Source organism: Thamnophis sirtalis, unplaced genomic scaffold (assembly GCF_051295495.1).
Source record: "Thamnophis sirtalis isolate CommonGarterSnake01/CBP01778 unplaced genomic scaffold, rThaSir2_p1.2 scaffold_2, whole genome shotgun sequence".
NCBI lineage: Eukaryota > Metazoa > Chordata > Lepidosauria > Squamata > Natricidae > Thamnophis > Thamnophis sirtalis.
In genome coordinates this window covers 165,285,536-165,311,456 of record NW_028261382.1, presented here as the reverse complement: position 1 = coordinate 165,311,456, position 25,921 = coordinate 165,285,536, and the positions used below count along the sequence as shown (strand labels likewise).

Below are 25,921 nucleotides of genomic sequence, written 5' to 3'. Positions count from 1 at the left end.
CAATGCTATTAATCCCACCACCCACCCACCCACCCATCACACAGAAGATAGCACCGTTAGGTCTTGACCTCAAGACTGGACTACTGCAATGCGCTCTACATGGGGCAGCCTTTGAAGAGTATTCGGAGACTACAACTCGTCCAGAATGCAGCCGCGCGAGCGATTGTGGGTGCACCTCGGTACACCCACGTTACACCTATCCTCCATGAGCCGCACTGGCTACCGATCGGTCTCCGGATACGATTCAAAGTGCTAGTCGTAACTTATAAAGCCCTTCATGGTATTGGACCTGGGTACTTGAGAGACCGCCTGCTGCCAATTACCTCCCACAGACCCGTTAGATCGCACAGGGTCGGCCTCCTCCGGGTTCTGTCTACTAGCCAATGCCATCTGGCTACTACCCGGGGGAGGGCCTTCTCTGTTGCAGCTCCGGCCCTTTGGAATGAACTCCCCGCGGAGATTCGGAGATTCGGAGATTCGGACCCTCACCTCTCTCCAGGCCTTCCGGAAAGCCGTCAAAACCTGGCTGTGCCGGCAGGCCTGGGGTTGATGAGTTCCCCTCCCCTCTCGACTCGTATGGCTGTGTGACTCTTGTGTATTTTAATTACGTGTATTGTGTTTGTATCCCCTTTTCCCCTTTGGAGTTGTTCGCCGCCCTGACGGAGAAGGGCGGCATACAAATAAACTAAATCTTAAATCTTGACAATCGGTTTTAAGAGTTGCCAGTTTTTGACACTCTATGCAGCTGTGCAAAATATATATATGGATGCTATATTTGGGTGTATTTCAATCTAACACTCCTTGTGTCAATTTTAAAGGGAGAAAACCAGTCCCGAATTCTTATTTCATCCATGCATCCCATAAACATATATATATATTCAATACATGAAATGATAAATCATCTCCTACAAAGCAAGCAACGGTATCCTTTGCCTTCAGCTTTTATTGGCCTGCCTGCTGTTACCAAGAGCGACGGCTATCATTTCCGCAAAGCCAAATCAATTAAAAGCCCCCCCATCCTTCCGATCAATCTAGTCATATATATTTGTTTTTCTCCAACTTCAGTCAGGTGGGAGGGCGCGGAGGGGAGGGGGGTTGACAGCCGCCTAGGCGGGTCTGTATGGATGTTTTCCCCCCGCCTTGTCGCCCCTGCGATCTGCCTTGAATGGGGGCATTCAACGGGGGGAGAAAGTGGGGCGGCGGGGGGGGGGGGGAGAGACTCAGAGCAGCATCACCGGCTCCTGGGCTGAGGTTAATCGAGCCTTTTTGGCCGACCGCACGGAGGAAGGGAGGCGTTACCTGGACTCGGCGGGGCTTGTCGCATTTCCTCCCGGCAAACCATACATCGGTATCTATTGGGGAAAACTCTCCGCCCGGGGATAGAGCAGCTTCGGATCTTCTTCCTCAGAAACGCCCCGCAGCAGAAGCGGCAAAGAGTGCCGCCGCCGCCTTCCCCGGGCTCACGCCTGCTGCACTCCCCGCAGCCGGGGAACGCCGGCAGCGCCCCGGAGGGAGCCAGGCAGGCAGGCGGCAGCTCCGCTTCGTCTTACCTGGCGACGGTCGGCGGCAATCGGGCGGGACGAAGCCGCCTCCATCCGCTTCTCCGGCCCAGGACTTGGGTTAGCCGTTCAGTGCGCGGTCCAGGCGGGGGGGGGGGGGGAGAAAAAAGTGGGTGTGGACCCAAGTAGTGAAGGATGCTCTGGGCCGGGAGATGCTGAGGTTTGCCGGGAAGGGCGGGGGGGAGGCAGGCGGCTCTGGGCGTGCGCGGGGCAGGGTGGGGAGGACGGCGCCCTTCCCGCTTCGCTTTCCGACTCGTCGACCCGCGTCCGCCGGTCCCGAGTCGCCTCCCCGCCGGCAACCCCGCCGCCCAAGGGCCCACCTCGCTTCTCTTATGGGATCGCGGAAGGATCCCCCACCCGCGGAAGCCTCGGAGAGCGCGGGAAGGAGAACCGAGACGAAGGAGACAGAAAGGGCGAGCGGAGGCGACGGGTGATTTTTGTTTTTATACCGGAGACATTTGTGATTTGATACTTACACGGAAAGGAACAGCAAGACTCTGGGCCTCCGTTATAAATGTTGTTGATGCTGCTTTATTTAATACAGGGTGGGGGGGGGGAGACAGAAAAAAAGCAATACCATAACACAATTTGATAGATTGATGGATGGATGTAGATTATAGATTAGATACATTACACACGCATACGGAAACACATACACACACAAAATGTAGACAAATTTGTCTAATATAGACAAATTCCTTGTGTCCCCAATCAATAGCAATAGCAATAGCAGTTAGACTTATATACCGCTTCATAGGGCTTTCAGCCCTCTCTAAGCGGTTTACAGAGTCAGCATATTGCCCCCAACAACAATCCGGGTGCTCATTTTACCCACCTCGGAAGGATGGAAGGCTGAGTCAATCCTGAGCCGGTGAGATTTGAACAGCCGAACTGCAGAACTGAAGTCAGCTGAAGTAGCCTGCAGTGCTGCATTTAACCACTGCACCACCTCGGCTCTTACTTGGCCAAGAAATTTTGTATTGTATTGTATTGTATTGTATTGTATTCTACACACACCCTTACCCACACCCCACACACAGAGTTTTACACAGCAGTGTCAATACACACTAGCCATAATTTATAATTATCCACCCAGGAAACATCGATAAGCAACACATTAATAAATTGCAAGTGACATCAGTTTTCAATAAATTTACTAATTGAAGCCATATGTTTTATCTTTCCAGTGTTGAAGGAAACCAGAAAGGCCAAGAGAATATAGCATTTTTGTCAAATATACATAGGAAAGCTTATAACTAGACGTGTTATGTAAGGGAAGAAGCACATATTAGTTTTTTGATGCGTGTTTCAAAATTCAACTGGGACTTCAGAACTGAGCTTTTTATGTTTAATGTTAGATGTATTTGAATTTTTTTTTCCTTTTCTTGTACACTTTTTTTTGGTTAGCATTGGATGTTTTTTAGTTGTTTTTTTTTCCCTTTTGTATCTTAACTTTGGTGATAAAAGAATAAATACCGTAAATATGTTTAAAAAAAGAAAGACCAAGGAAACTATATTGTCTAGCTATCAATTCCCACAGATTAAGTATAGTTCAAAACACCAAAACATGCAAGGGGGGGGGGGGGCGGACGACATGTGGCGTGTGCCCCTCTGCTTGAACAATTGGAGCTCGTGCGTGAGCAGAGTTACTTGCGCTCAAGCACAAAGCTCCACTCATGTGAGTGGAGCTTCATGCACCAACACAAGTGCCCACCACTCCCACGAGTGGAGCTTTGTGCGTGCAAGCACACGCTTGCCATCGCTCACAGCCTGGTTTGAAACAGGCCCTGGACTGTGAATTGGGAACCTCTGTATTAACCCATCCAGTGTGGCTGTAGTATTATTTATACTTTTTATTATCTTCTTTAGTTCCCCCTCTTATTTGTATTATTATTGTTGTTGTTATTCTCTCTGTTGCTTTGCAATTACACTGCTTCTGTACTTCCTTGTGTGTCTAATCACACTTGGCCAAATAAAGCATTCAATTCCATTCAATTGTCATGTGCATTCCTTTCATATCCATCTAATGCAGTGTTTCTCAACCTTGGCCACTTGAAGATATCCGGACTTCAACTCCCAGAATTTCCCAGCCAGTGAATTCGCTGGCTGGGGAATTCTGGGAGTTGAAGTCCGGACATCTTCAAGTGGCCAAGGTTGAGAAACACTGATCTAAAGGTTAGGTGAAGAAATAAGGTAATAAGATTCTGCATAGCAGGACATCCTATATTAGCAGCAAAGGTTAAAAGAAATATTGGCTAATCAGAGAACTGAAAATGTTGACAATACAGTTAACAGTGGAGCCATTAAGTTCTACTAATCAAAGCCTTGGCTTGAAAACAGGAATTCAAGTAGAAGAGCCCTATTCTTTTTGCAACACAGCCCTTGCTCATATTAGGGCTTTCTCCTTCAGTGTCCTTCCCACCTTTCTGCCATGAACAAAACTATTATCTCTTCTTTTGGCCCCATTCCTTACCACCTCCTGGAAGAAGTATGTCATGGAGAAGATGCTTCCTTGACTTTTTAGTTTTCTCCATAAGGGAACATATAAGCATCAGTACGTCCATGAAAAGTTAGAGAATGGATACTCAAAGAAAAGGCCAGTGAAGAACAAGTCTGAGTGATGTTCACTAATATCAACCCTTGATTCTTGGGAAGACCTATCATAGGAATTAGAGGATATCCAGCAATGCATTAATAGTCCTGAAATTATAGCCTATCTTTTTCTTCCTGAATTTCAGCTACCAGAATAATAGTGTCATTAAAGTGGACTCACAAGGATTCTTTATTAAAAACAACTTATGATATGTTTAGTAAATGATTTCTCTCATACACACAAATTAACTAAAACGTCTTCTGCACTGTATGAGACCTTAATATTTTAAATGGAATGTTTCGCCTTTGCCCAGCAAGAATTCTCCAAACAAGTAAAATGGAGTGCTTAGCTTACACGATTGTGAATCAAAATTAACATTAGAACTGGCTTAAAATTTTGAAGAACATAAAAATCACAACAGTGAAATGGTTTCTTCTTACAATATCACATCAAAATTGCAAAACAGTCCCCAATGATCACTAGGAAATCTGCCGCAATCCAGTTTTTCCACACCAATCAAATCCAAACTCTGAGGAATAATCTGTCCACCATTTGTTGCCCCTCGGAAAAACAGACGATCAAATCGACTTTTGCACTTGTATCTTACATTCAGGTTGCTGTTTTGGGTTGTATCCCAGGTGTACTTGCAATGTTCCGGCTTGCCCAAGAACTCCCAAATATCCAAAACATTGTTAGGTAAGCCACCTATTTTAGCAACCTGATAAAGATAAGAGCAGAAAGTGATAAGAGAACAGTAAACATAATAATTATGTTGCTTTCAAGTTTGAATTGTGTTTCCCTCTGATATGCTGCACAAGGCTGTCTTCCTAAAGTTGTGCACAGTGGTTTCTTCACAAGACCTGGGGAAGATGGCCTTACGTGGCCAATGCAGGTATGACCCATCAGCAAGATCAAAAATATGGTACAGGAGAGCTGGAGTTGCCGGTCATCCAGGGGCTGAGTTGCTGGGTTGGGACGAGGGCAGCAGGCTGGGGCTGCAAGGGCTCCCTGGGGTAACGGGTTTTTTGCTGCACTGTTGAGCTCCCTTGGGCAGATGCAGCTTCATGCTGCACTGCTAGGAATGGGTTCCACCACAAAACCGCGGTAGAATAAAGCGCGCTCGACGAAAGCGCGTACGTGACGTCATCACAGCGCGACGAAAACAGCACGCTGTGAGCAGTAAACTTAAAATTAACACGTAAATCTAAACCTAACCCCCCCAAACCTAACCCTAAACCTAACCCTTAACCTAACCCTTAACCTAACACTAACCCTTAACCTAACCCTAACCCTAACCCTAACGCTTAACGTAACCCTAAACCTAATCCTAACCCTAACCCTAACCCTTACCTTTATGTGAATCGGCTTGCTTTAATTTAATTTAATTTTAATTGAATTTATTTTTAATTTTATTTGTCGCGCTGCTGATGTCAGGTACGCGCTTTAATCGGGTGCGCTTTAGTGGACCGCGGTTTTGACGGGTCACGCTAGGAATGGCTGGGGCTCTTGGGACAGCTGAGATTTGCACCATGCTGCTGATGCTTCCTGGAGCGGCTGGTGTTTCCCAGGATGGTTGCAGCTTTGTGTTCCACTGTACTAATGGGCCTTAGTGCTGTATTGCACCTTAGGAGTTTCTGGCAGCTCTGGAGTGATGTAGTTCTGGGTGTCAGGCCTGCCGCCATCTTTTCTTTTGGGTCTTTGGCCTGCCACACTTTCTATTAGTCTGCTATGCATTTTCTATTGTGGGAAAATGGGTAGGGGGAATTGTAAGGAGTCACATACTATGTAGCCACAACAACATTCTTTCTAGAAAGCCAAGGTCATCATCCTTTGTCTCTGCATCTCTGTACCTGATTGGAATTGGATGGGAGGAACTGCCAGCACAGCGGTGGGAGATTGGACCATGTGATGGACTTGTGGGTGTGGGGGCAAGATCTTGAACTTTCAACTATGTGGGGAAAACCAGGAAGCTTTCAGATTTGGGTTTTCCCAGATGTGCCAACATGGCACTCTTAATAAATTGAAACTTTGAGCAATACTTTGCGTTGGGCTCTGATTTACTTTTGGATGCTATTTGGAACCCTGACACTGGGGCTGCTGTTGTACAGGGCAGCCCAAAGGGCAGAGATGGGAAGGGATAGATGGGTAGTAGTGAAGAGGAGGCAGTCCCTTACCCTAAACAGAGGCTCGAGACAGAGAGGGTCGTAGCCTGGAATAGCTTAGATTGGAGCGGGCCCTCAACTAACTGGTGGAATTTGGTTAACGACAGCAACAGGGATTGCCATCGCTAAGCAATGTAGTCATGTGACACTGGTCTTTATAACTACACTGCTTAGTGATGGATGTTCTGTCCCAACTGGTGTCTTAAGTTAAGGACAGGGATTGCCATCGCTAAGCAATGTAGTCATTGACACTGGACTTTATAACTACACTGCTTAGTGATGGATGTTCTGTCCCAACTGGTGTCTTAAGTTAAAGACAGGGATTGCCATCGCTAAGCAATGTAGTCATTGACACTGGACTTTATAACTACACTGCTTAGTGATGGATGTTCTGTCCCAACTGGTGTCTTAAGTTAAGGACAGGGATTGCCATCGCTAAGCAATGTAGTCATTGACACTGGACTTTATAACTACACTGCTTAGTGATGGATGTTCTGTCCCAACTGGTGTCTTAAGTTAAGGACTACCTGTAGACACCAGGAAAGAAGATGCAAAAAAAGGATCTTGGAGAGGGGGTGGGGGTGGGGGGAAACATTTGTCCTAGCTTACCTCTTTGTCTCTTAAGTTTGTGTCACCTCCAAAAATCACAGAACTTGACTCGGGTACCTCTGCTATTTTGGCAAGCACCAGTTTCAACTGTTTTAAACGCTCTTCACTGTGATCCTTAGTACTCTCCAAGTGGGAAGTCATAAGACACAGGTCATTGCCAGAAATGTTTACCTGATTTAAAAACAACAACAATATGCTAAGCATGAAAAAAATAAACTTTGTTTACATTACTCAGCTCTCCCATTCAGTTCTTTATTTTTGATCATCACAACAGTGAAGCTTTTTAAAGCTTGTAAATCCACCTACCCTTAATTTAAATGGAAACTAAATAGGAATGCAAGATATAATTACTTCAGGTTGTCAGTGATCTCCTACAATAATAAACTAATTTGTTGCCCACCACTCCCCCCCCCCCAAAAAAATAACACACACAGGCCAAGTTCTATCAGGACTCCCATTTTTCCTGGACAAGCCACCTGCAGAAGCTGCCCTGGACTGGGACTCTCCTTTAATAGTTTTTTATCCCAGCAACAGCTCAACCCATGTTTGAGTGCAGTTCAAGATGAGCTCTCCAAGGCTCCTATTTTCTCTCTTTCTCCGCCCAGCACCCCAATCACACTGTCTCATGGGCACCTGCTTCCAAGGAGGCTCAGCCTTGGAATCCTTGGTTTATCTGCTCAATTGGAAGTAAGCTCTGCCACAAATATGCCCGCTCATGGGATGGATCAGTGTAGCTTTTTTTTTCTTAGCCCTTGACTTGAATTTTAAGGGACTAGATTCCTTCTGAGAACGCTTGCCAACAACTGAGAAAACAGCTTTTCCTCTTTCCTCGCATTGCCCACTGTTCTGACCCGCCCTTCTCCATCCAGGAATGAAAGCCAAAACAGACGTACGAAAGAATGTTTTAATCAGTCCAGACTCTTGTTGGCTGCAAGCCCAAAATAAACAAAGAGATAAGCTCTCTGGCAGCAATTAAACAAGCTTCTCACATCAAACCACTTATCCAAGTTGGTTTCTCTGAATCATGAACGTGAACGAGAACGTTGACTCCTGTAACCAGGGCGTGGCACAGTCTCTTTTATACTCAAGAGAGGATCTTAATCAGCATCAGCTGCTCGTAATCACCTCCTGTAGTTACTCCGTTGTTCTTTACGCCGAGTAGCCCTGCGCCTGCATGCATCCTGAAACAACTCCCAAATGTCTTCCTGAACATTCCCTTTGATCCAATGCTCTGCCGCCACCTGGTGGCCAACCAGTCTCTCCTCGCCCTGCTCGGAGTCGACACCCTGTCCAGGGTCCTCTACCTCCTCCAAGGCCGGCTCATAAACTCCCTCGCTGTCGGAGTCTGGTGGCAGCTCCAACGGCTCCTGCCGGGCCACAACAGCCCACCATACCCCCCCTGCTCAGACATCCTCATAAGTAAACAAGATGTCTGTCTATTCCAAATGCAACTCTCAATGAGGCAGCACTGATCCAAAGGGGAGATATTTTCCAATTGTTTTTTTTCCCTTTAGGCGGGGAATATCTATTGTGCCCAGAGACCCATCAGTCCAGTGGATGATGAACTTATGGCACACGTACCAGAAGTGGCACACAGAGCCATCTCTGCGGCACACCAGCTGTTGCCCATTGCTCTTCCAGGTTCCAGCTGGTCTTACGAGAGCACCGGAAACCAGAAGCTCAGTTTCCCAGCGCGTGCATGCGCAATGGGGAACTGCTCTTCCAGTTTCCAGCGCTCCTGTGCTTGAACGCATGCCAGGGAGCTGCTCTTCCGGTTTCTGGTGCTCCCCTGTGCACGCACACGCATTCCCGTGTCAGCACTTGGTGCCAAAAAGGTTTGCCAACACTGCTCTAAGTCCTTCCACTTCTCAGCCCCACTGGGACTCACTAGTTTAGCATTATATGCGAAACAATCAATTATACTTGTGTTTTGCATTTTCTCTTATACTTGAAAACAGCTTAAAAATAAGTATCCCTTTACTATCCTGCATACTTTGAAAAAAACAATGGACTGTGGATTAAAATGTCCCTACAGATATATTAACAGGGTGACCTTTAGTATATTAATCAATAGTGTTGATTGATGGTGTTCCCAATCGCTTCCCAACTCTGCTTAGCTTTTCAGATGGACTTCACTTTCTTGCAAAGAATTGGAATGTGAAAGTAGAAAAGAGTGTCTCGATTTAGCGGGTCACCTTGGAATTAGGCTGTGGCACAAGGGTGGGAAAGACAAATCCCTCTGCCTGGATCCTATACACTGCCCGTTTAATGCCAACAGCAACAACCACGAGCAGGCCCAACATGAGCACAACTCTCGCAAATTTCCTTGTGACCCCAGGACAGCAGACCCCAGCCTTTTGGGCACCAGGTCCTCAGACTGGAGGGGGAGTGGTTTTGTGTGTTGCCTGCATTAGTGGATGGGGCTTTGCTGATTTGTGTGGCCCGGTTTCTGGCATGCCGCAGCCTGGTTCTGGTCCATGGACTGGGGACCCCTGCCCTAGGAGGTCACGGCTCATGTTTTAGAGTCCCTGAATTGGTTGATTAATATACTAAAGGTCACTCCCCATTAATATATCCATAGTGACATTTTAGACCACAATCCAAATATGCAGGATAGTAGTGGGATAATTATTTTTAAGCTATTTTCAAGTATAAGAAAAAATGCAAAACACAAGTATAGTTGATTGCTTCACATATAATGCTAAACCATAACACAGCTAACCTGTTTTAAACATAGTTTTTAACCAAGACTGAATATTGCAATAAGTGAAAACTTAGCTTTTAAATCCCCTTGTAATATTAAAGAAAAGTTCTCATATTTTCTGATTGTCTCCAAATGTATGTATATTCTATATACAAAGAGCTAATATACAAAGCTAACTTGTGAAAATAAAATAACAGTTTAAAGTTAATAGTGAGAATACCCACTTCCTTCCCTATTAATGTCCCATTAACTTGTTTTTAAAAAGCCTTGACTTTAGGCTGCCAAACAATTTTCTCCGTAAAGCTGGGGTAAAGCACACTTACATATACTGCTAATAAATTTCTCAGCATACTGGTTGTAGGAAAAGCTGTTATTTCATGTTTTAAAACTTTTACTCTTGATTTTTTTAGCATGATGGCGGTAAAATAACCATCCGTATTACCTGAAGAGACAGATAGTCAAAAATACAAAAGGAAAAAGGAAAAAGGAAAGGTCAATACTGTGGCATTTCACTCAGAATTTCCACACAATAGAAAACACTAGCCTCAAGTTTAGAGAAATTTCAGACATGCACGCACTTATTATTTTCATTTCTCATTTTGAATTAACCCCATTAAACAGTTTCACTTTTTTTTTGGACTAAGGCTACACTTGGACTTTGCACAGGAAGCTGAAATCTGCAATCCTGAAGCTGTGCATGGAAAAGGAAGTAAATTGGATTTAATTTATATTATTTAAGCACAATTAATCCAGTGATTTCCCATGCATTTAATCACTTCCAGTTTTAGTTATACACTGAACTGGTATACAACTTTTGGAGTATTCTGGAAATTTCTCACAAATGTTTTAAGGGTTTATATATGTCAAGATTAATATGTTTTCCAGTCTTGGATAAATTGTAATTAGGTAAAAACAAGAACTTCTGAAGTGTACACACAGCCACACCAGATAGGCTGTTCAGATCAGTAACTCACATTTACGTATTCTAAGCATAGTTTACCTCTTCCTAGGAAGCTAGTATAATCAACTATCTGTGGCTCTATATAGTGACATTATACAGTATCATAAAAATGTCACTATTTGCAGTTGCTGCATTAAGCTGAGAGTGACTACTATAACTTTGTGCATTAAGTTGATCACTTCATTTACCTGGAATAATTGTGTAACTGACTGCTCTCTTCTGGAGGTAACTTAAATATACAGGAATAACCTCTTGTAAAAATACCACATCTGGGCTGTATCTAAATTTAAAAGAGACATTTATAATGATACCTATTTTAACAGTAAGAAGAAAAGTGGTCACTTCAAGAAATCATACAAAATTATGATGCTACCAACTGAATGGAGAATAATTGGCAATTTTCCAAAGTCAATTTCTTCTAACCCCTTTTAAATTAACCAGTGCACCAATTCACACTTCCCAGATTTTTATTTAGGGTACTAAAAATTCTTGAGTTGCTTGAGATGTGATGTGAAAACCTCGTGATGATTCTCACATAAAATTTATTTCTGAATGTTACTTCCGTATCAATAATGATGTTCAAGCATATTATAAAACTATATAATGTAAGCAAACTTCTGTCTCACAGATTTACACACCCTTGCAATGCAGCTATGGGACTAGACGTTTTTATTTCATTAATCATGGACCGGGTTTATATATTAATCTTAAACCATTTTAATTTTTCTTAAATTTGCAATAGTAATTTTGATGTATCTCCTTTTAATTTGCTTGTAGCCTTCTCCAAAACATGCTTTAATGAGCATTCTAAAACTATTATGATCATATATATGAGAATGACTGAATAAAACAGAGAAGAAACACACGTTTGAAATTAATGTTCCCGTTTTATAAGCAGAGTAACACATCTCCAATTCATGCAAATTAAATATAATTATTTCTAACATTGTCTAAACGAATAGTTCTTTTTTACCAATACAAAGAAAGCATTTTGGCACCAAACAAAGTAACACATTTTTGCAGCAAAGTCTTAAACAACCTAAAACTTTTTGTTATTTATAGACTTGCATGCATACATATTTTAGCACTGAATTACAAAAGTATTCAATTCTTATTAAAAAGGAGCTAGTACAAAACAAATGCACAATGTTGTCCAGAGCAGGCTTGTTCTATAATTAATCTCATTAAATCATTGCTTATTTCTACTAGATGCCCATAGGATTACTGTGATAGATACTTACAAAGCTAGATAGGAGCAGACTCCTCGTGCCCTTTCTTGCAGATTATTTGAATCCAGGCCATCAATATTCCAAGTAATTAAAGAAAAAGTGCTGTCATCTTGTGGGCAGATCCCTGCAGCTTCCACTACTGCAGCAGCTACAGTATTGGTAGTCGAACGTTCAGTTAGCTCAACACTGGAATGCACATACACAAATTAAATGTATTGCCTAAAGCAATTTTCTCCAGAACATTTACTTATCCACAGGCTTTAAAAAGTAATTTTAGAAAATTGCCATCCGCAGTAGGTCCAGTTTACTACACAGCATGCAGTGGTTGTCGCAAGAAACATTTACAATTTTTCACATTAGAGATCAGCCTTGAAGCTATGTGGACATAAATTTCCCTATGGTGCCCTAAGGTTTTAGCTTGGCATGTGAATCTATCAAGTGTGATTTGTTAGCTATGATTTATTGGTTTTACACTATCTGAATCAGATAAATTATAGGTAGTTCTTGACTTATTTGAGCCCCAAATTTCTATTGCTAAGCAAGAGAGTTATTAAGTGAGTTCTGCCCCATTTTATGGTATTTATCATAGTTGTTAAGTGCAGTTGTTAAGTTGGTTGTTAAGTAAATCTGGCTCCCCCATTGACTTTGCTTGTCAGAAGGTTGCAAAACATGATGACATGATCCTGGGACACTGCAACAGTCATAAATATGAATCAGTTGTCAGGAAGTTGAATTTTGATCACATGACCACAGGGATGCTGCCAGTCATAAATGTGAAAAATGATCAAAAATCACTTTTTCAGTGCTGTTATAACTTCAAACAGTCATTAAAGCTGAGGACTATCTCTATTTGCTCAACTGTACGTGAAAAATATGGCATAACACATTACATGTAGCTAGCTATAAACTTTCAAACAAGCTGATAAATGTTAATGGTAGCTCTCAATCAGTGCTACCATTTTAATTTTCTACAGTGGCTTGAACAATTATTCAAGAGGTGGTACCAACTACACCACAACTATTTCTACCTAAGATATGGACAAGACATGGACAAACTAGAGTCCCCCCCCCACCAAATATTTTAGACCAAGCATGTCCACCCATCCTGGACAGATAGTAATGTGGGCTCCACAAGATCATTAAAAAATATAAGAAGAAAGAAGTCTCTTATTTATACGGGTAGTCTTCAACTTACAACCATAATTGAACCCACAACAACTCCTCTTCACTCAATCCAGCTCATGCAAATCAAAGTTGGATGCCTGTATTTTAGATTATTCCTACAGTCCCTTGCCAACGACTATAACATCTTGTCAAATAGCTGCGCAATTCCAAACATCTTAAGTATATAATTTTGATTATAGTGCTTCTATTTAAGATCTGAAGGGGATTTACTACAAATAGAGAAAAGTTAGAGCCCCATTAGACTTAAGAGAAAAAAGTTGGTCACTGCTGTGAATAATACTGAACTAACTCCATGGAGTAGCATAGCATAATTTATTTTTGAAATCCACCAGATTAGAACCTATGCACAATTTATGCATAAATACCAAATTCAGGCACAAAGAAAATGATCAAGTAGGATCTTCCAAGTCAGCAAACAGGGTTGTTGGTATGTCATTTTGCACGGGGAACTGTGTTCTGCTCCACACAGCACCAAGTTCCGTTTCTCTGTCAGCTTTCAAACTCATAACTATAAACAGTGGCTGTAAAAAAAAGATCCCTTAACAAATTTGAAAATGAGGAGAGAGTGAAAAGTCATTCTGTCTCTCTCATCCCAAACCGCCTCGCAAAGTTGTGGTAAGGAAAATAGGAAGAGGAAGGTGTGTCGGATATGTTTGACGCCTTGAGTTATTTGTAAAAATAATAAGATTATTTGTATGTGGGATACAAATAAAATAAAATAATGGAAATAAAAGAAAAGGGATTAACATGGCCACATAATGGAGGGGAAGGAAAGATTTTCCCTCCTTTTCTCCACAAAGAGCCGTCGCATAAATAACTTACGGAGCCCCCGTGGCGGGAACTGGATGGGACATCCTGTCAACATCTTGCTCAGGAGACGGGTCAAAGTACGAATTCAGCGCCTTCTACAAGAGAAAAGTCAAAACGTGGTACAGGTATTCCTCGACTTATGACCACAAGTGAGCCCAACATTTCCGTTGCTCAGGACTAGAACTCACAGTCCCCTGGTTTCTAGGCCAGCCCCTTAATCACTACACCAAACTGGTTCTCATTATAGGGCATCCCTGACTTACAACCACAACCGAGCCCAAAATTTCTGTTGCTCAGCGAGACGTGTCTTAAGTGAGCTTTGCCCCATTTTACGACTTTTCCTGCCACTGTTCTTAAGTGAATCACTGCAGTTGCTAAATTAGTAGCCCAGTCACTAAGTGAACGGGGACTTCCCCGTTGACTTTGCTTGTCAAAAGGTCGCAAAAGTTGATCCCATGACCCGTGGGACACCGCAACGGTCATAAATGCCAACCGGTTGCCAACCAGCTGAATTTTGATCACATGGTCATGGGGAGGCACCAAAGGTCGTAACTATGAAAAAGCGGTCCTAACTAAGTCATATTTTTCAGCGCCGTTGTTAACTTTGAACGGACACTAAACGGACGGTTGGAAGTCGAGGGCTACCTGTATCGTGGACGCAGGGAGAAAGGCTCAGAATGGCACCTACCTGCATATCCCAGCCGTTCTCGGCCAGGTAGCGCTCAGCAGAGGCTGCACCACCACAATTACTGATGGAGGCAAAGTCCAAGCACAGCTGCTTCCGCATCTCCTCCAGGTCTTCCCGCGGCCCTCCTTCCTCCGCCGAGTCGACGCGCTCCTTCGGCTCGGAAGCCGCCTGCTCCATTTCCCTGTCCGCCCAGCCGCCCTCCATTCTCTTGGCACAAGTTGTTTCTAAAAGAACCCGCAGCGCCTTTCACGACCACGCCAGGCCCGCCCGCCGATCCTCCATCACTTCCCGTCGAAGCGAAGCTGCGCATGCGCCGCCGAGAACCTGCGCCTCGGAGTTTCCTGTGTTTTCCGAGCGTGGCGCGGGGAAGCCGACGGAACGCGGAGGTGCGAAGAGGCGGGCAGGTGATTCGAAACGGGGGCTTGAACGTTCGGTGAATGGAACGTTCGCCGGGAAGCTGCTTTGGCACCGCGGATCAAAGGCGCGGGGGGAGAGGGCGGGTTGCGATCTCTGGATGCAACATATACATTTACTCTTAAGTCTGCAGCTTCTCCAAGCTGTCTGTTATATATTAACAGCTTACGAAAGTCTTCAAACCTGTCACTCTGAGCAGCATCTTTTCAAGGCTTTCTGTTTTAATGTACATGTCATACAGAAAGGTTTTTATATATGCAATTGTGATCTCTGGATGCAACATATACGCTTTACTCTTAAGTCTGCAGGATTCTCCAAGCTGCCTGTTATATATTAACAGCTTACAATTCAAAGTCTTCAAACCTGTCACTCTGAGCATTCTGTTTTAATGTCATACAGAAAGGTTTTTATATATGCAATTCCATATATAAATGGAATTAAGACATTTTAGGGTGGCCTCTATCATTCTGCTCTCCCCAAAACTGTGTTGGATAAGCATGACTAAATCAGAACGTTCGCCGGGAAGCTGCTTTGGCGCCGCGGATCAAAGGCGCGGAGGGAGGGCGCGGGTTCGATTCTGCCTGTGCCAATCATTTGTTCGTTTTTGGGGGTGGGGGCAAACCGGGCGTAGGTTTTCTCAGGTGGCGCTGCTGAGCTTCCTGGTGCCGCCGAAATTTGAAGCCACTCGGAACAGCCTCTTTGGAGGAAGCAGCGACCCGGCTAGCCCTCTTTTCCCCTGAAAGGATTTCCCCCGTTTGTGGCCATGACTCATCTCACCCTTCAAACTCTTCGCGAGGTGATGAAAGCTATGTTGGAGTCGCCCTGCTTCGATCGGGTGGCGAATAAGGTAACGAGGTGTTAGTTCCGTACGCTGATTTTTTCCCGGGATGACCTTGAACGGTTTGCAGCGATCGCTGCAAATCGCGGCCTGCTGCATATTTTTTCCAAGGTCGTTGGGAGTATCTCGAGAGAGCCGCGTTGATTTTCTGTGCTAGCTCAAAATCAAGGAGGCTGGTAAAGCGCTTTTCAGACTGACACGTTTTATAAAAAAGGCATTTTTAAGCGTCTGTAAACTGGAACTCGCTTCTTCAGACACAGTAAAGTCGGCTGGGCTGATAAAGAATTTAAGTTCAGACGGGAGGGCGAGGGGAAAACAGAAGGGTCACCCAGATAACCTGTGACACAACTTACAAATATCTTAGCCCAGTGGTCTCCAACCTTGACAACTTTAAGACTTGTGGACTTCAACTCCCAGAGTTCCTCAGCCAGCAAAACAAAGCTGGCTGAGGAACTCTGGGAGTTGAAGTCCACAAGTCTTAAAGTTGCCAAGGTTGGAGACCACTGCCTTATTAGCCAATAGCAATTATGATGTGTTAAAAGCCACTGGGTCCGCTGAGACCTTCTGAGCTAGGGGGAAATGTTTAAAATGACAATTTTATGAAATATTACAATTAAGATGGTAAAGCAATGCAAACGGAAAACATAGAAGGTGGGGGGAAAAATAGAAAAAAATATTTCTTTTGTCTTTATTTTTTTTTCCTTTTCTTTTTCCACGGGGACATTATGGAACTAGATTTCTGTTTCTCTTCTCCACCCAGGTGAAGGTTGTCTCTGCAAACCCTGGGAAAGTGGTCTGTGAAATGAAAGTTGAAGAGCAGCACACAAACAGAGGAGGGACTCTCCATGGGGGCCTGACAGCGACTTTAGTAGACATTGTGTCAACAGCTGCATTATTGTACACGGAAAGAGGAGCGCCTGGTGTTAGTGTGGACATGAATATTACGTGGGTATCAAAATTGGTCAAGTTTATTCCCATGCTTGTTTGTTTTTATTTGAGCCTTCATTTTCTGCACTGAATAGGGCAAATCCAACTTGTGTTAATTCCAAGAAAGCATCAGGCTAGTCCAATGCTGAGATACTACAAGCTGTGTACATTTCTAAAACTTAACTGCTTAAATACTTTTTGGAAAACTAGACTTCTGTATCCAGATTCTTCAGAAGTTCTAAAAGGTAGTGAAACATTCATGCTTTTATTTTGAAGAACCTGAGCCATTATTTTAGCTTTATTTTGTATTGTACTATTACTATGTAAGAAGTGAAACAAGAACTGATAGCAGAGACATCTGCCTTATATCAGTCAGAGATTATTGTACTGTCTAAATCACTATTCCATATTTACATATAGTAGCACTGCAAGTTCAGGTAGAACCTTTTCCCGATCATATTGGAGATTGGATGAGGTGAGTGGCGTGGTGGCCTAGAGGTGAGCCTCTTGCCTCACAACCAGGAGGCTATGAGTTCAATTCTAGGTAGAGCAGAGATTTCTCGCTCTGGGTGCAAAGGGAAAATTATCTGCTGTGAGCTCCACGTAGGCGTCAGGAAGGGCATCCAGCCAGTAAACGCTCAGCTCTGTTCAGTCACCCTGACTCCACCCCGATGCAAGGGATTACAGGGTTGTTAAAAGAAAAAAAATGGGAGATTGGACAGAACGCGGAGGTGCGAAGAGGCGGGCAGGTGATTCGAAAAGGGGTCTTGAACATTCGGTGAATGGAACGTTCGCCAGGAAGCTGCTTTGGCACCGCGGATCAAAGGCACAGAGGGAGAGGGCGGGTTGTGATCTCTGGATGCAACATATACACTTTACTCTTAAGTCACTATGGAACAATCTCCCCGTGAAGATTCGTACCCTCACCACCGTCCAGGCCTTCCGCACAGCCCTCAAGAACTGGCTAACCCGTCAGGCCTGGGGATAATCTTATTTCGCCCCTCCCGAATGCTGAGTGAATGTTGAGTTTTATTGTCTAATTTACTTTGTGCACATTTCTTTTTTCGTATTGTCCTACACTCCCCTTCCTTTTTGATTGTAAGCCGCCCTGAGTCCCCTCAGGGAAAAGGGCGGCCTATAAATAAATAAAACAACAAAAACAACAACAACAAGTCTGCAGGCTTCTCCAAGCTCCAATTAACAGCTTACGATTCAAAGTCTTCAAACCTGTCACTCTGAGCAACATCTTTTCAATGCATTCTGTTTTAATGTACATGTCATACAGAAAGGTTTTTATATATGCAATTCCATATATAAATGGAATTAAGAAATTTAGGGTAGCGGGCTTCGGGGGGTGGAGCCTGCCGCCGTCGGGAGCTCAACGAAGCTCCTGTCAGGACTCTGGTTCGTATATCTTATAAGATCTATAGATATCTCCCCTTTCTGGCAGAAAGGGGCAGGGAGAAGGTCAGTCGTTAGGATCTCTTTGTAATTCATAGCTTTTTTTTGCTGTGAATGGAGAAGAGGTTCAACATTAGCTGAGCCTTTACTCCGGCCAGTTTTCCGCGCTGCCTTTTTTGCAGCCCTAGGCAGATTGCCCCCCCCCCAGGACAAAGCTAAGCTATTTAAATGTTAATCCGGGCGGGGACCATTCCTGAGGAATTTCTTCCATTACTATTCAAAATACCAGCTTCAACTTTGCAAAAGGCTCCCTTTCTTTTTTAGCTGCGTCACAAGATGGCGATCTCGTAGCTTTTGTGTTTGATGTGACGTACTTAGTCAGCCCTACCTTCCTGAAGGCTTCTCCGTACTAATTGCTAAAAGATTAACTGAGGGGAGCAGAGACTTTGATTTTTGGCTCGCTTGATTGCTTGTCTTTTATTTTTACTCTGGAATGGCTCCCAAATCTAAACAGAAGCGCTTCCCTAATAACATATCTCCAAAAACTGCTATGAAGCCGCTACCCTTGTCTCCTACACCCTCCACGGGAGATTTGCTAACACAAGAATTTCTTCTCAAAACGCTTAATGATTTCAGACAGGAAATTAATCAATTGATATCGGATTTATGTGATCAATTTGATGCTAAAATTGCTCAGGCAAAGGAGGATATGATCGGAGTAATGACAGTCATGACAGATTATATTGCTGAAACGGAGGATAAATTGGAACTTTTGGAAGAAACTAACCTTAATTTGATATCCAAAATTGAAACCTTACAACAGGAAATTGAAACTGCTCAAAGACAACTTGTCATGATAAATTATAATAAGACTGCCTTTGCTATAAGAGTTAGAGGACTGCGTGAAAACCAACAGGAGAATTTGAAACAGATTTTCTTTGAGGCTTTCAGCCGCTTGGTGGGAAGTCCGGGATTTAACTTTGATTGGCAGATTCAAAGAATTTACCGCTAGAATTCGTGGGTAGCAAAACAGCGACAGCTTCCGAGGGACATAATTATATACTTTACCACAAGGGAATCCAGAAATGAGATAATACAGAGGCTTTACGGAAAGAGGTTGAGAATTGATGGACAGGACTTGATTGTTTTCAAAGAACTACCATCTCAAATATTAAGAACAAGGAGAGAGTACGCTTTCTTAACCGAAGAACTCAGAAATTCTCAGATTCCATACAAATGGGAAGTCCCAGCTGGTATTACAGTTACATTTGGCAACCAAAAACACCGCATCAATTCTGTCTGTGAAGCCCGAGAATTTTACTACGAGACCCTGAAGGCGGGACTTCCTGATTCATCCGGACCTGGAGAGAGACAAGGAGAAGGAGAAGACAAACAGCGAGACACGCGGCTACAAGGCGGAGGGTGTTGCTTTCCTCTTCCGGAAGGGCAGAAGACTAAAGGATAAAGACTAAGCGATGTTCTTAAAGCTTTATGATTCCCGTCTGGGATAAAATGGAAAAGTGGTATATTGATGATGAGACATGGAGACTGAAAGAAGCGTTGCTGATTGTGGACACATATTGTATATAAGACTTGTCTGAACTCTAACTCAAATTGTGCATGAATTATTTTCCTAGGCGAGGAGAGCGGAGATTGCGATCTTTTTGAGTTGTGGTCTGGGACGAACGGAGTTGGGAGGCGTGTGGGAGAGGGAAGGGTAGCGAAAGCTTAATTAGACTACTTGGGGCTAGAATGCAAGCAGATGTTTGTTTGAGTTCCTATTTCAATATAAGGTCAAGAAAGATTGATCGGAGAGTCTTCAGGAAAGTGGAGTAAATATGGGAGGAGCAATGGACGCGGATAAAATATATATATGGACATGGATAAAGGCAGGGTGGAAGGTAAAAAAAAATTTTACATGTGGAGGTGGGTAAGGATAGAAAGGGAGGTGTTGGAAATGAAAAATGAAAGAAGTTCTTGAGTTTAATGGTTTTATAGAAAGGTTTGGATATTCGGATAAAAAAGAGATAAATTAACGGTTTGAATAGATAGATAAAGCAATGAGACTTTTAGTTGGGGAATCCTAATTGATCAACTTACCTGGCTCTAATATAGTTTGAAACCCTGCAAGTAGTAAAATAATCGAAATTTGGAATGAATTACATTGTTTAAGATTTACAGATAATGGGAAGCTGTGTTAACATAGTGGGTTTATTGACCCTTCTCTGTTTCTCCTTTCTTTTTGGGTGTGTGTGTGGTTTTTTTTTTCTTCTTTATTTTTTATTATTCCCTTTTTTTTTTTTGGCTTTTCTTTTCTTTTCTTTTTTTAAGTTTAAAGTTAGCTGGCCTTATTATACTCAAATGCTTGTTAAAGAATTATGCCGGGTATGGGACCTGCGAAGCCGTAAGGGGGTTAGGGAGGGGGGATTATAGGGGGGAGGGGGGAGGGTGGAATTACAGTTTCAATTCTTAGAACAATAAGAATTCACTTGTATACTGCGGCTCGTTTTCCTTTTTTTTTCTTTTTCTCTTTTATTTAAAAAAAAAAAAAAAACTGATGGATACACCAAAGCGAGGAGAAGAGGGAAAGAGGAGGGAGAAGTAAAGAGGGAGTGAGAGGGAATGTAAGGAGGGTGAGATGGAGGGAGGGGGAGATGTCTGAGGGGGAAGGGAAGTAGAAGAGGGGAATGTTGGAGGGGTGAAATGGAAGTTGGAGGGGGAGAAGAGAGGGTGTATGGGGGATTGAAGTGTTATGTTGGGGTTTTTTCTTTTCTTTTTTTTTTCTTTTTGTTTTTCTTGTTACGTACAGTATATAAGTGATTGTATAAAATGAAAATGAAAATGAAATAAATAAAAATTGAGATAGAAAAAAAAAAAAGAGAAAATTTAAAAAAAAAATGAAAAAAAAAAAAAAGAAATTTAGGGTAGCATCTATCATTCTGCTCTCCCCAAAACTGTGTTGGATAAGCATGACTAAAAACGATGGATTGGGTCCCTCTCTGAATATCTTGGCTAAGCAGCTACAAAAGATATCCAACAATTTATTCAGAAGTCCTTTTTGGCTTTTATTAAACAATCAAAAAGTTGCTTAGACAGGAAGTTCAGTCTCTTTCTTCTATTGCTCTGCCTCAGAATGTTTCGAGGACAGTTGTATGGATGGAGGGAAGAAAGACCATAGTACACAATGCCTTTCACTGTACATATAACAAATATTTTTTCCCCTTTCTTCTGTATTCTAGGTACATGTCATCGGCTAAGATTGGAGAAGAAATCCTGATCACTGCTGAGGTTCTGAAGCAAGGAAAATCACTGGGTTTTGCCAACGTGAATTTAACAGATAAGATCACAGGAAGATTGATAGCTCAAGGGAGGCACACCAAGCATTTGGGATACCAGCCATAAAAAATAAGATAAAATCCCGAGAAGAATGCAGGATGGAGGAGTGTACCACAGCCAATTTCAAAAATTGAAGTGCAGCCATTGGGTAATGAAATAATATTGCAATGTTGAAATCTGTTGTTTAAGTTGAATTGTTGGCCCAAGATCAGATTTGTTGGTGTACAAATGTACACAAGTGCCTGTACATGTATTTATATCTATGTACAAACATGTTTAGGGTGGATGGATAAGGTCTAACTTTTATTTGTTAACAGAACATACCTGTAATAAATTGTTTCTCCTGCTAGGAAAAATAGTACAGTGGAGTTAATATTAAGTGTGAACCTTGAAGCACTGAAGAAAAGATCAGAGAAAACAGAAGGTTTTTCTCCTGAAACTCAAAGTTCCTTTTGAGTTTCAGTTGTGGGAGGGACACATGATGACAGCTTCTAAGCCGCTCTTTCTCAACTTCAGCAACTTTTAAGCTTGGCTGGCTGGGGAATTGTAGGAGTTGAAGTCCACACAGCTGCAGGTTGCTGAGCTTGGGAAACATTGTTCTAAGCACTGGATTGAATCAAGAAGAGAAGCTGTTTTTCCCAGATGTAATTCTTCCCCTGCAGCTCTGGGTGGAACAACACACTCAGGGAATCTTTGGGAAGAGCATAAAAAGCAATGCTAGGAGCTACAAGGAGGGTTTTCAAAAAAGTAATGTGGGATTCAACCCATTATGTTTGCAGGAGCTCCAGCTGCCTTTTGTATTGTGCCTTTAAGCCACAGGGTTCACCTGAACGTTTTTTTTTTAATCCAGTGATGAATTGAGTGCCCACCTAATAAAACAAGGTGAAAGTCCAAAGTCTTTTACATGGCAGTATTCTTTCCAAAGGAATTTGTCTTGTTAAAAAGTATTGAGTGGATGCTGCTATTCAGTAACATTTTGATTTAGAAAAATTTTAATTTCAGTGTAAAATCATTTCTGCTATGCCTACCACAACACCAGCAAGTAGATTTTATCTCTTGTTTTCCTACACTTTTTTTATTTAAAAACTATCCCAGAATCAGCTGCACTGAAGGTAGATGAGTGCAGAAAAAGCCTAAGTGGTGGAAGAAGAAAGCACAGGCTAGCGTATGAGTTACCTTGGGATAAGATGGGTGGTTAATAGATATAATATTAATACTAATAATAATAATAGTAATAGTAATTGTAGTAATAATAATAATGGCTTGTCCCTTGTGATTTTGTGCCTGTGGGATTTCTGAGTGCTCTATTCTTTTGTGATGCTTGGCTCATTATATGTCAGACGTTGAATGGCTCTTTCCATCGTGGCACGACAAAACCGCGCTGGTCAAAAGCGTGGCAATAAAATCGCGGCACTAAAGCCGCGACGTCATCACCGCTGCGACAACAGCGCGGCAACAGAAGGGCGCTTTAAAACGGCGCCGCGGCAGAAAGCCGACTTCAATTAAGGTAAGCGTTAGGATTAGGTTTAGGGGTTTGTTTTAGGGTTAGGTTTAGGGGTTTGTTTTAGGTTTAGGGTTAGGTTTAGGGTTAGGTTTAGGGTACTGAGTGCTTGGGAATGCGCGATTTTGCCCTCCGCGATTATGTCATCGCAGTAGGGTCGCGTTTTTCCCTAGCGCTTAGAACGGCGTGATTTAGTCTTCGCGCTTATGTCTCCGCGCAGAAGGGCTTCGCGGATTTGTGGTGGAACCCTTTCCATTGCTCATGATCCCACAACTGTGATGATCTCTGGAAAGATTTCTAAAAGGAAGAAACATTGCTTGGCTTCTCCCTAGTGATTTTGCTTGAGTTCACTGTTTTATTGCAGCCAAGAGTGGCTATTCACTGCAGGTGGCAGAACTTAACAACCTTTGGCTTATCTTGAAAAAAAGCTAAATAGAGTCAACTTATTAACTGGATGGTACAACACTGGGAAACCTCAAGGCTATAGGTCCGTGATGGTGAACCTAAAGCACGCATCCCGCAGGGGGCACACAGAGCCCTCTCTGTGGGCACGGAGCTGTCGCCCCAGTTCAGCTCCACCGCATATGTGTGCGTGCCTCTCACCGTGCAGCTGATTTTCGGGTCTCTGCCACATATGCAGGAGATGCGCATGCATGTGTGGGGGTGGGAGGTGACCCCATGGGGCATTGTTGGTCCCAGGAGGCTTCAGGGAGGCATGCAAGGCCCAAAATGGGGCATGGGGGGTCACATACACATGCACGGGGTATGTGTGTGTGTGGTTATCGCGGGCACATTGCATTATGGATGTGATCCCGCACATACATGCTGTCACGCACGTACACATGCCTTCGGCACACGAAAAGTAATTTTAAAAATGTAAACATAACAATAGCAAAACAAGGAAAAGAAACAAGGAAAATACAATGATATGAATTTTAAAAGATAGGTGGTAGGAAGCAGGAAGCAGCGGTTTGGGGGGGAGTGAGCAGCTAATTAGTCCAGTAGCCACCTCCATGGGGTACTCTCTTATTGTGTCATGTCTTTAGGTCCTTTGAGCGCCCAACTCTCCTACATTCTGACGCATCCCAAGACTTCTTCATTGGTTGTGAATATGCTTGATTCAAAGATAAATATGCCTCTTGTGGTTTTCAGCAAATTGCAGTATTTGCCTATTGCACTTTTAGACTTTTAGTACCTCTCCATTTTCCAACAGCAGCAGCAGCATTACAGCTTATTCAGAGATTTGATGCCTGCCTTAGTGAAGTCTACCCGGATTGGATAGACGGTGACTGTAATAGATCTGGATGGAATGAAAACAGAGGTGGGTTGCTCCTGGTTCGGCCTGGATCAGGTGAACCGGTAGTAGCGGCGGTGGGAGGCTCCACCCACCTGCCTGGATGCTTCTGCAGAATTGTCGCGCTTAAGTGCATGCGTTCACGAGTGAACCAGTAGTAAAAAAAATTAGAAACCCACCACTGAATGAAAGAATATTATTCTACAACCCAAACATCAGGAACCTTATAGTACATTTTAGACTATCAAACTTTATTAAAAGGCATTAGCTTTTGTGAGCTACAGCTCAGATTGGCCTGAAAAAGTACCACCACTTTGCTGATATATTTTTTTATCGCCATTGACTAACACAACTCTTCTACAATATTCTACAACAATCATCTGTCCTTACACTGCAACTTTTTGACCTAGTTTGTGCAAAGTGTTTATAAAGCCATAAGAGTAAAATAGCAGGGGATGAAATAGCTCCTTAGTGCTCCCTACAGCGAAGCTATCATGCTTGTTAAACATCTTCTGGAACTGGAATTGCCTGAGTGGGCTGTTTTCAATTTAAACAACTACTTGATTGCTTCCAGTTTTGACTTCTGTGGTTATTCCCCCGTCTTCATTCTGAGCAGGAGGGGAAACAATACAAGAGATCCTATGGGGAAGCCAATCAAGTTGTTAAAATGAAGGCAGCATGTCGAACAACAAAGGGAACGGAATTGCAGAAAGGTAGAAAATAACTGGTTGGGGAAGCATCATTACAAAGATGAAATATGTAAAAATCCCAAAGTTGAAACAAATGCATTGTGTCTGAATGGGCATTGATAGCAGACAAGATAGCCCCCTTCAAATCTTTTCCAAGGAGTCTACCCTTTGGAATAGATTTGGAGTTACAGGAGAAAGGACATTTAAAGTCCATACTCCGTATTCGGCCAGCATAACATTGGCTCCTTTGCTCTTGGAGAAAGAGGGGAACCTAAATTATTTTTTCCCTCTTACGAAGACCAGTGATTAAAATAATGTATTTTTAAAAAAATATTTCTGTGCCAGAATTCCATTGTCTAATTAAGTTGTGGGGAGGTCCCTCGTAGCTAGATACTTTTCTCCTGTTTAACATCCGCATGATGATGTTGCCCATTCAACAGCAGAAAGTGAGGTACAGATAGCCCTCAACTTGCAACAATTCATTTAATGACCGTTCAAAGTTACAGTGGCACTGAAAAAGTGCCTTGTAGCCATTTTTCACAGTTACAACCTTTGTAGCCTCTGCATGATCATGCGATCAAAATTCAAGTGCTTAGCAACTGGTTCATACTTACGAGTTGCTGTGTCTCAAGGTTGTGAGATCACCTTGTGCAACCTCAATGGGGGAGCCAGATTCACTTAACAACTGGGTTGCAGCAGTGATTCACTTAATAACTGTGGCAAGAAAGGTCATAAAATGGTGCAAAACTGAACAAAAATCTCACTTAACAGAAAGTTTCGACTCAATTGTGGTCGTAAGTTGAGGACTACCTGTATATGACATCCAGCTTTACATCTCCACCCCAGCTGGACTATCTGAATGCTGTCTCAGTATCTGGAGGTGGTGAGAGTCTGAATGGATTTTAGGATTTCCTGTCTCGGGTCATTTTCCATCTTCGGATCTAGACAGAGTAGCACTCCCTCAAACAGAACCACTGTGCAATTTTGGGGTTTAACTTATGGGCTCCTGTTTAAAGAGCCA

General features: G+C 43.0%; 3 protein-coding genes across 5 annotated transcripts in view; 1 reads left to right on the top strand and 2 right to left on the bottom strand.

Annotated features, from left to right (window-relative positions):
• The window catches only part of KIAA0319 (KIAA0319 ortholog), a 32,543-nt gene extending 31,118 nt beyond the window's left edge, over positions 1-1,425 (bottom strand). For both annotated transcript variants that reach the window (XM_087707371.1, XM_087707372.1), the window contains exon 1: positions 1,300-1,425. The gene's annotated coding sequence lies outside the window, so the exon portion shown is untranslated. The remainder of the gene's footprint in view (positions 1-1,299) is intronic.
• A 2,898-nt stretch (positions 1,426-4,323) lies between these two features.
• Positions 4,324-14,785, bottom strand: TDP2 (tyrosyl-DNA phosphodiesterase 2). Its single transcript, XM_087707369.1, has 7 exons — positions 14,501-14,785; positions 13,825-13,907; positions 11,830-12,003; positions 10,777-10,868; positions 9,951-10,069; positions 6,924-7,094; positions 4,324-4,870 (listed from the first exon to the last, which is right to left on the bottom strand). The coding sequence occupies exons 1-7, from the start codon at positions 14,702-14,704 to the stop codon at positions 4,589-4,591; spliced, it is 1,125 nt and encodes a 374-aa protein (XP_087563495.1). The 5' UTR covers positions 14,705-14,785; the 3' UTR covers positions 4,324-4,588.
• A 58-nt stretch (positions 14,786-14,843) lies between these two features.
• Positions 14,844-22,319, top strand: ACOT13 (acyl-CoA thioesterase 13). 2 transcript variants are annotated; one of them, XM_087707370.1, is made up of 4 exons: positions 14,844-14,904; positions 15,546-15,761; positions 16,513-16,697; positions 21,320-22,319. In XM_087707370.1, the coding sequence occupies exons 2-4, from the start codon at positions 15,678-15,680 to the stop codon at positions 21,480-21,482; spliced, it is 432 nt and encodes a 143-aa protein (XP_087563496.1). In that variant the 5' UTR covers positions 14,844-14,904; positions 15,546-15,677; the 3' UTR covers positions 21,483-22,319. The 2 variants fall into 2 exon arrangements, with proteins under 2 accessions (XP_087563496.1, XP_013927802.2); XM_014072327.2 differs by lacking the exon at positions 14,844-14,904 and having other exon boundaries at positions 15,088-15,761.
• Positions 22,320-25,921: the final 3,602 nt, after the last annotated feature.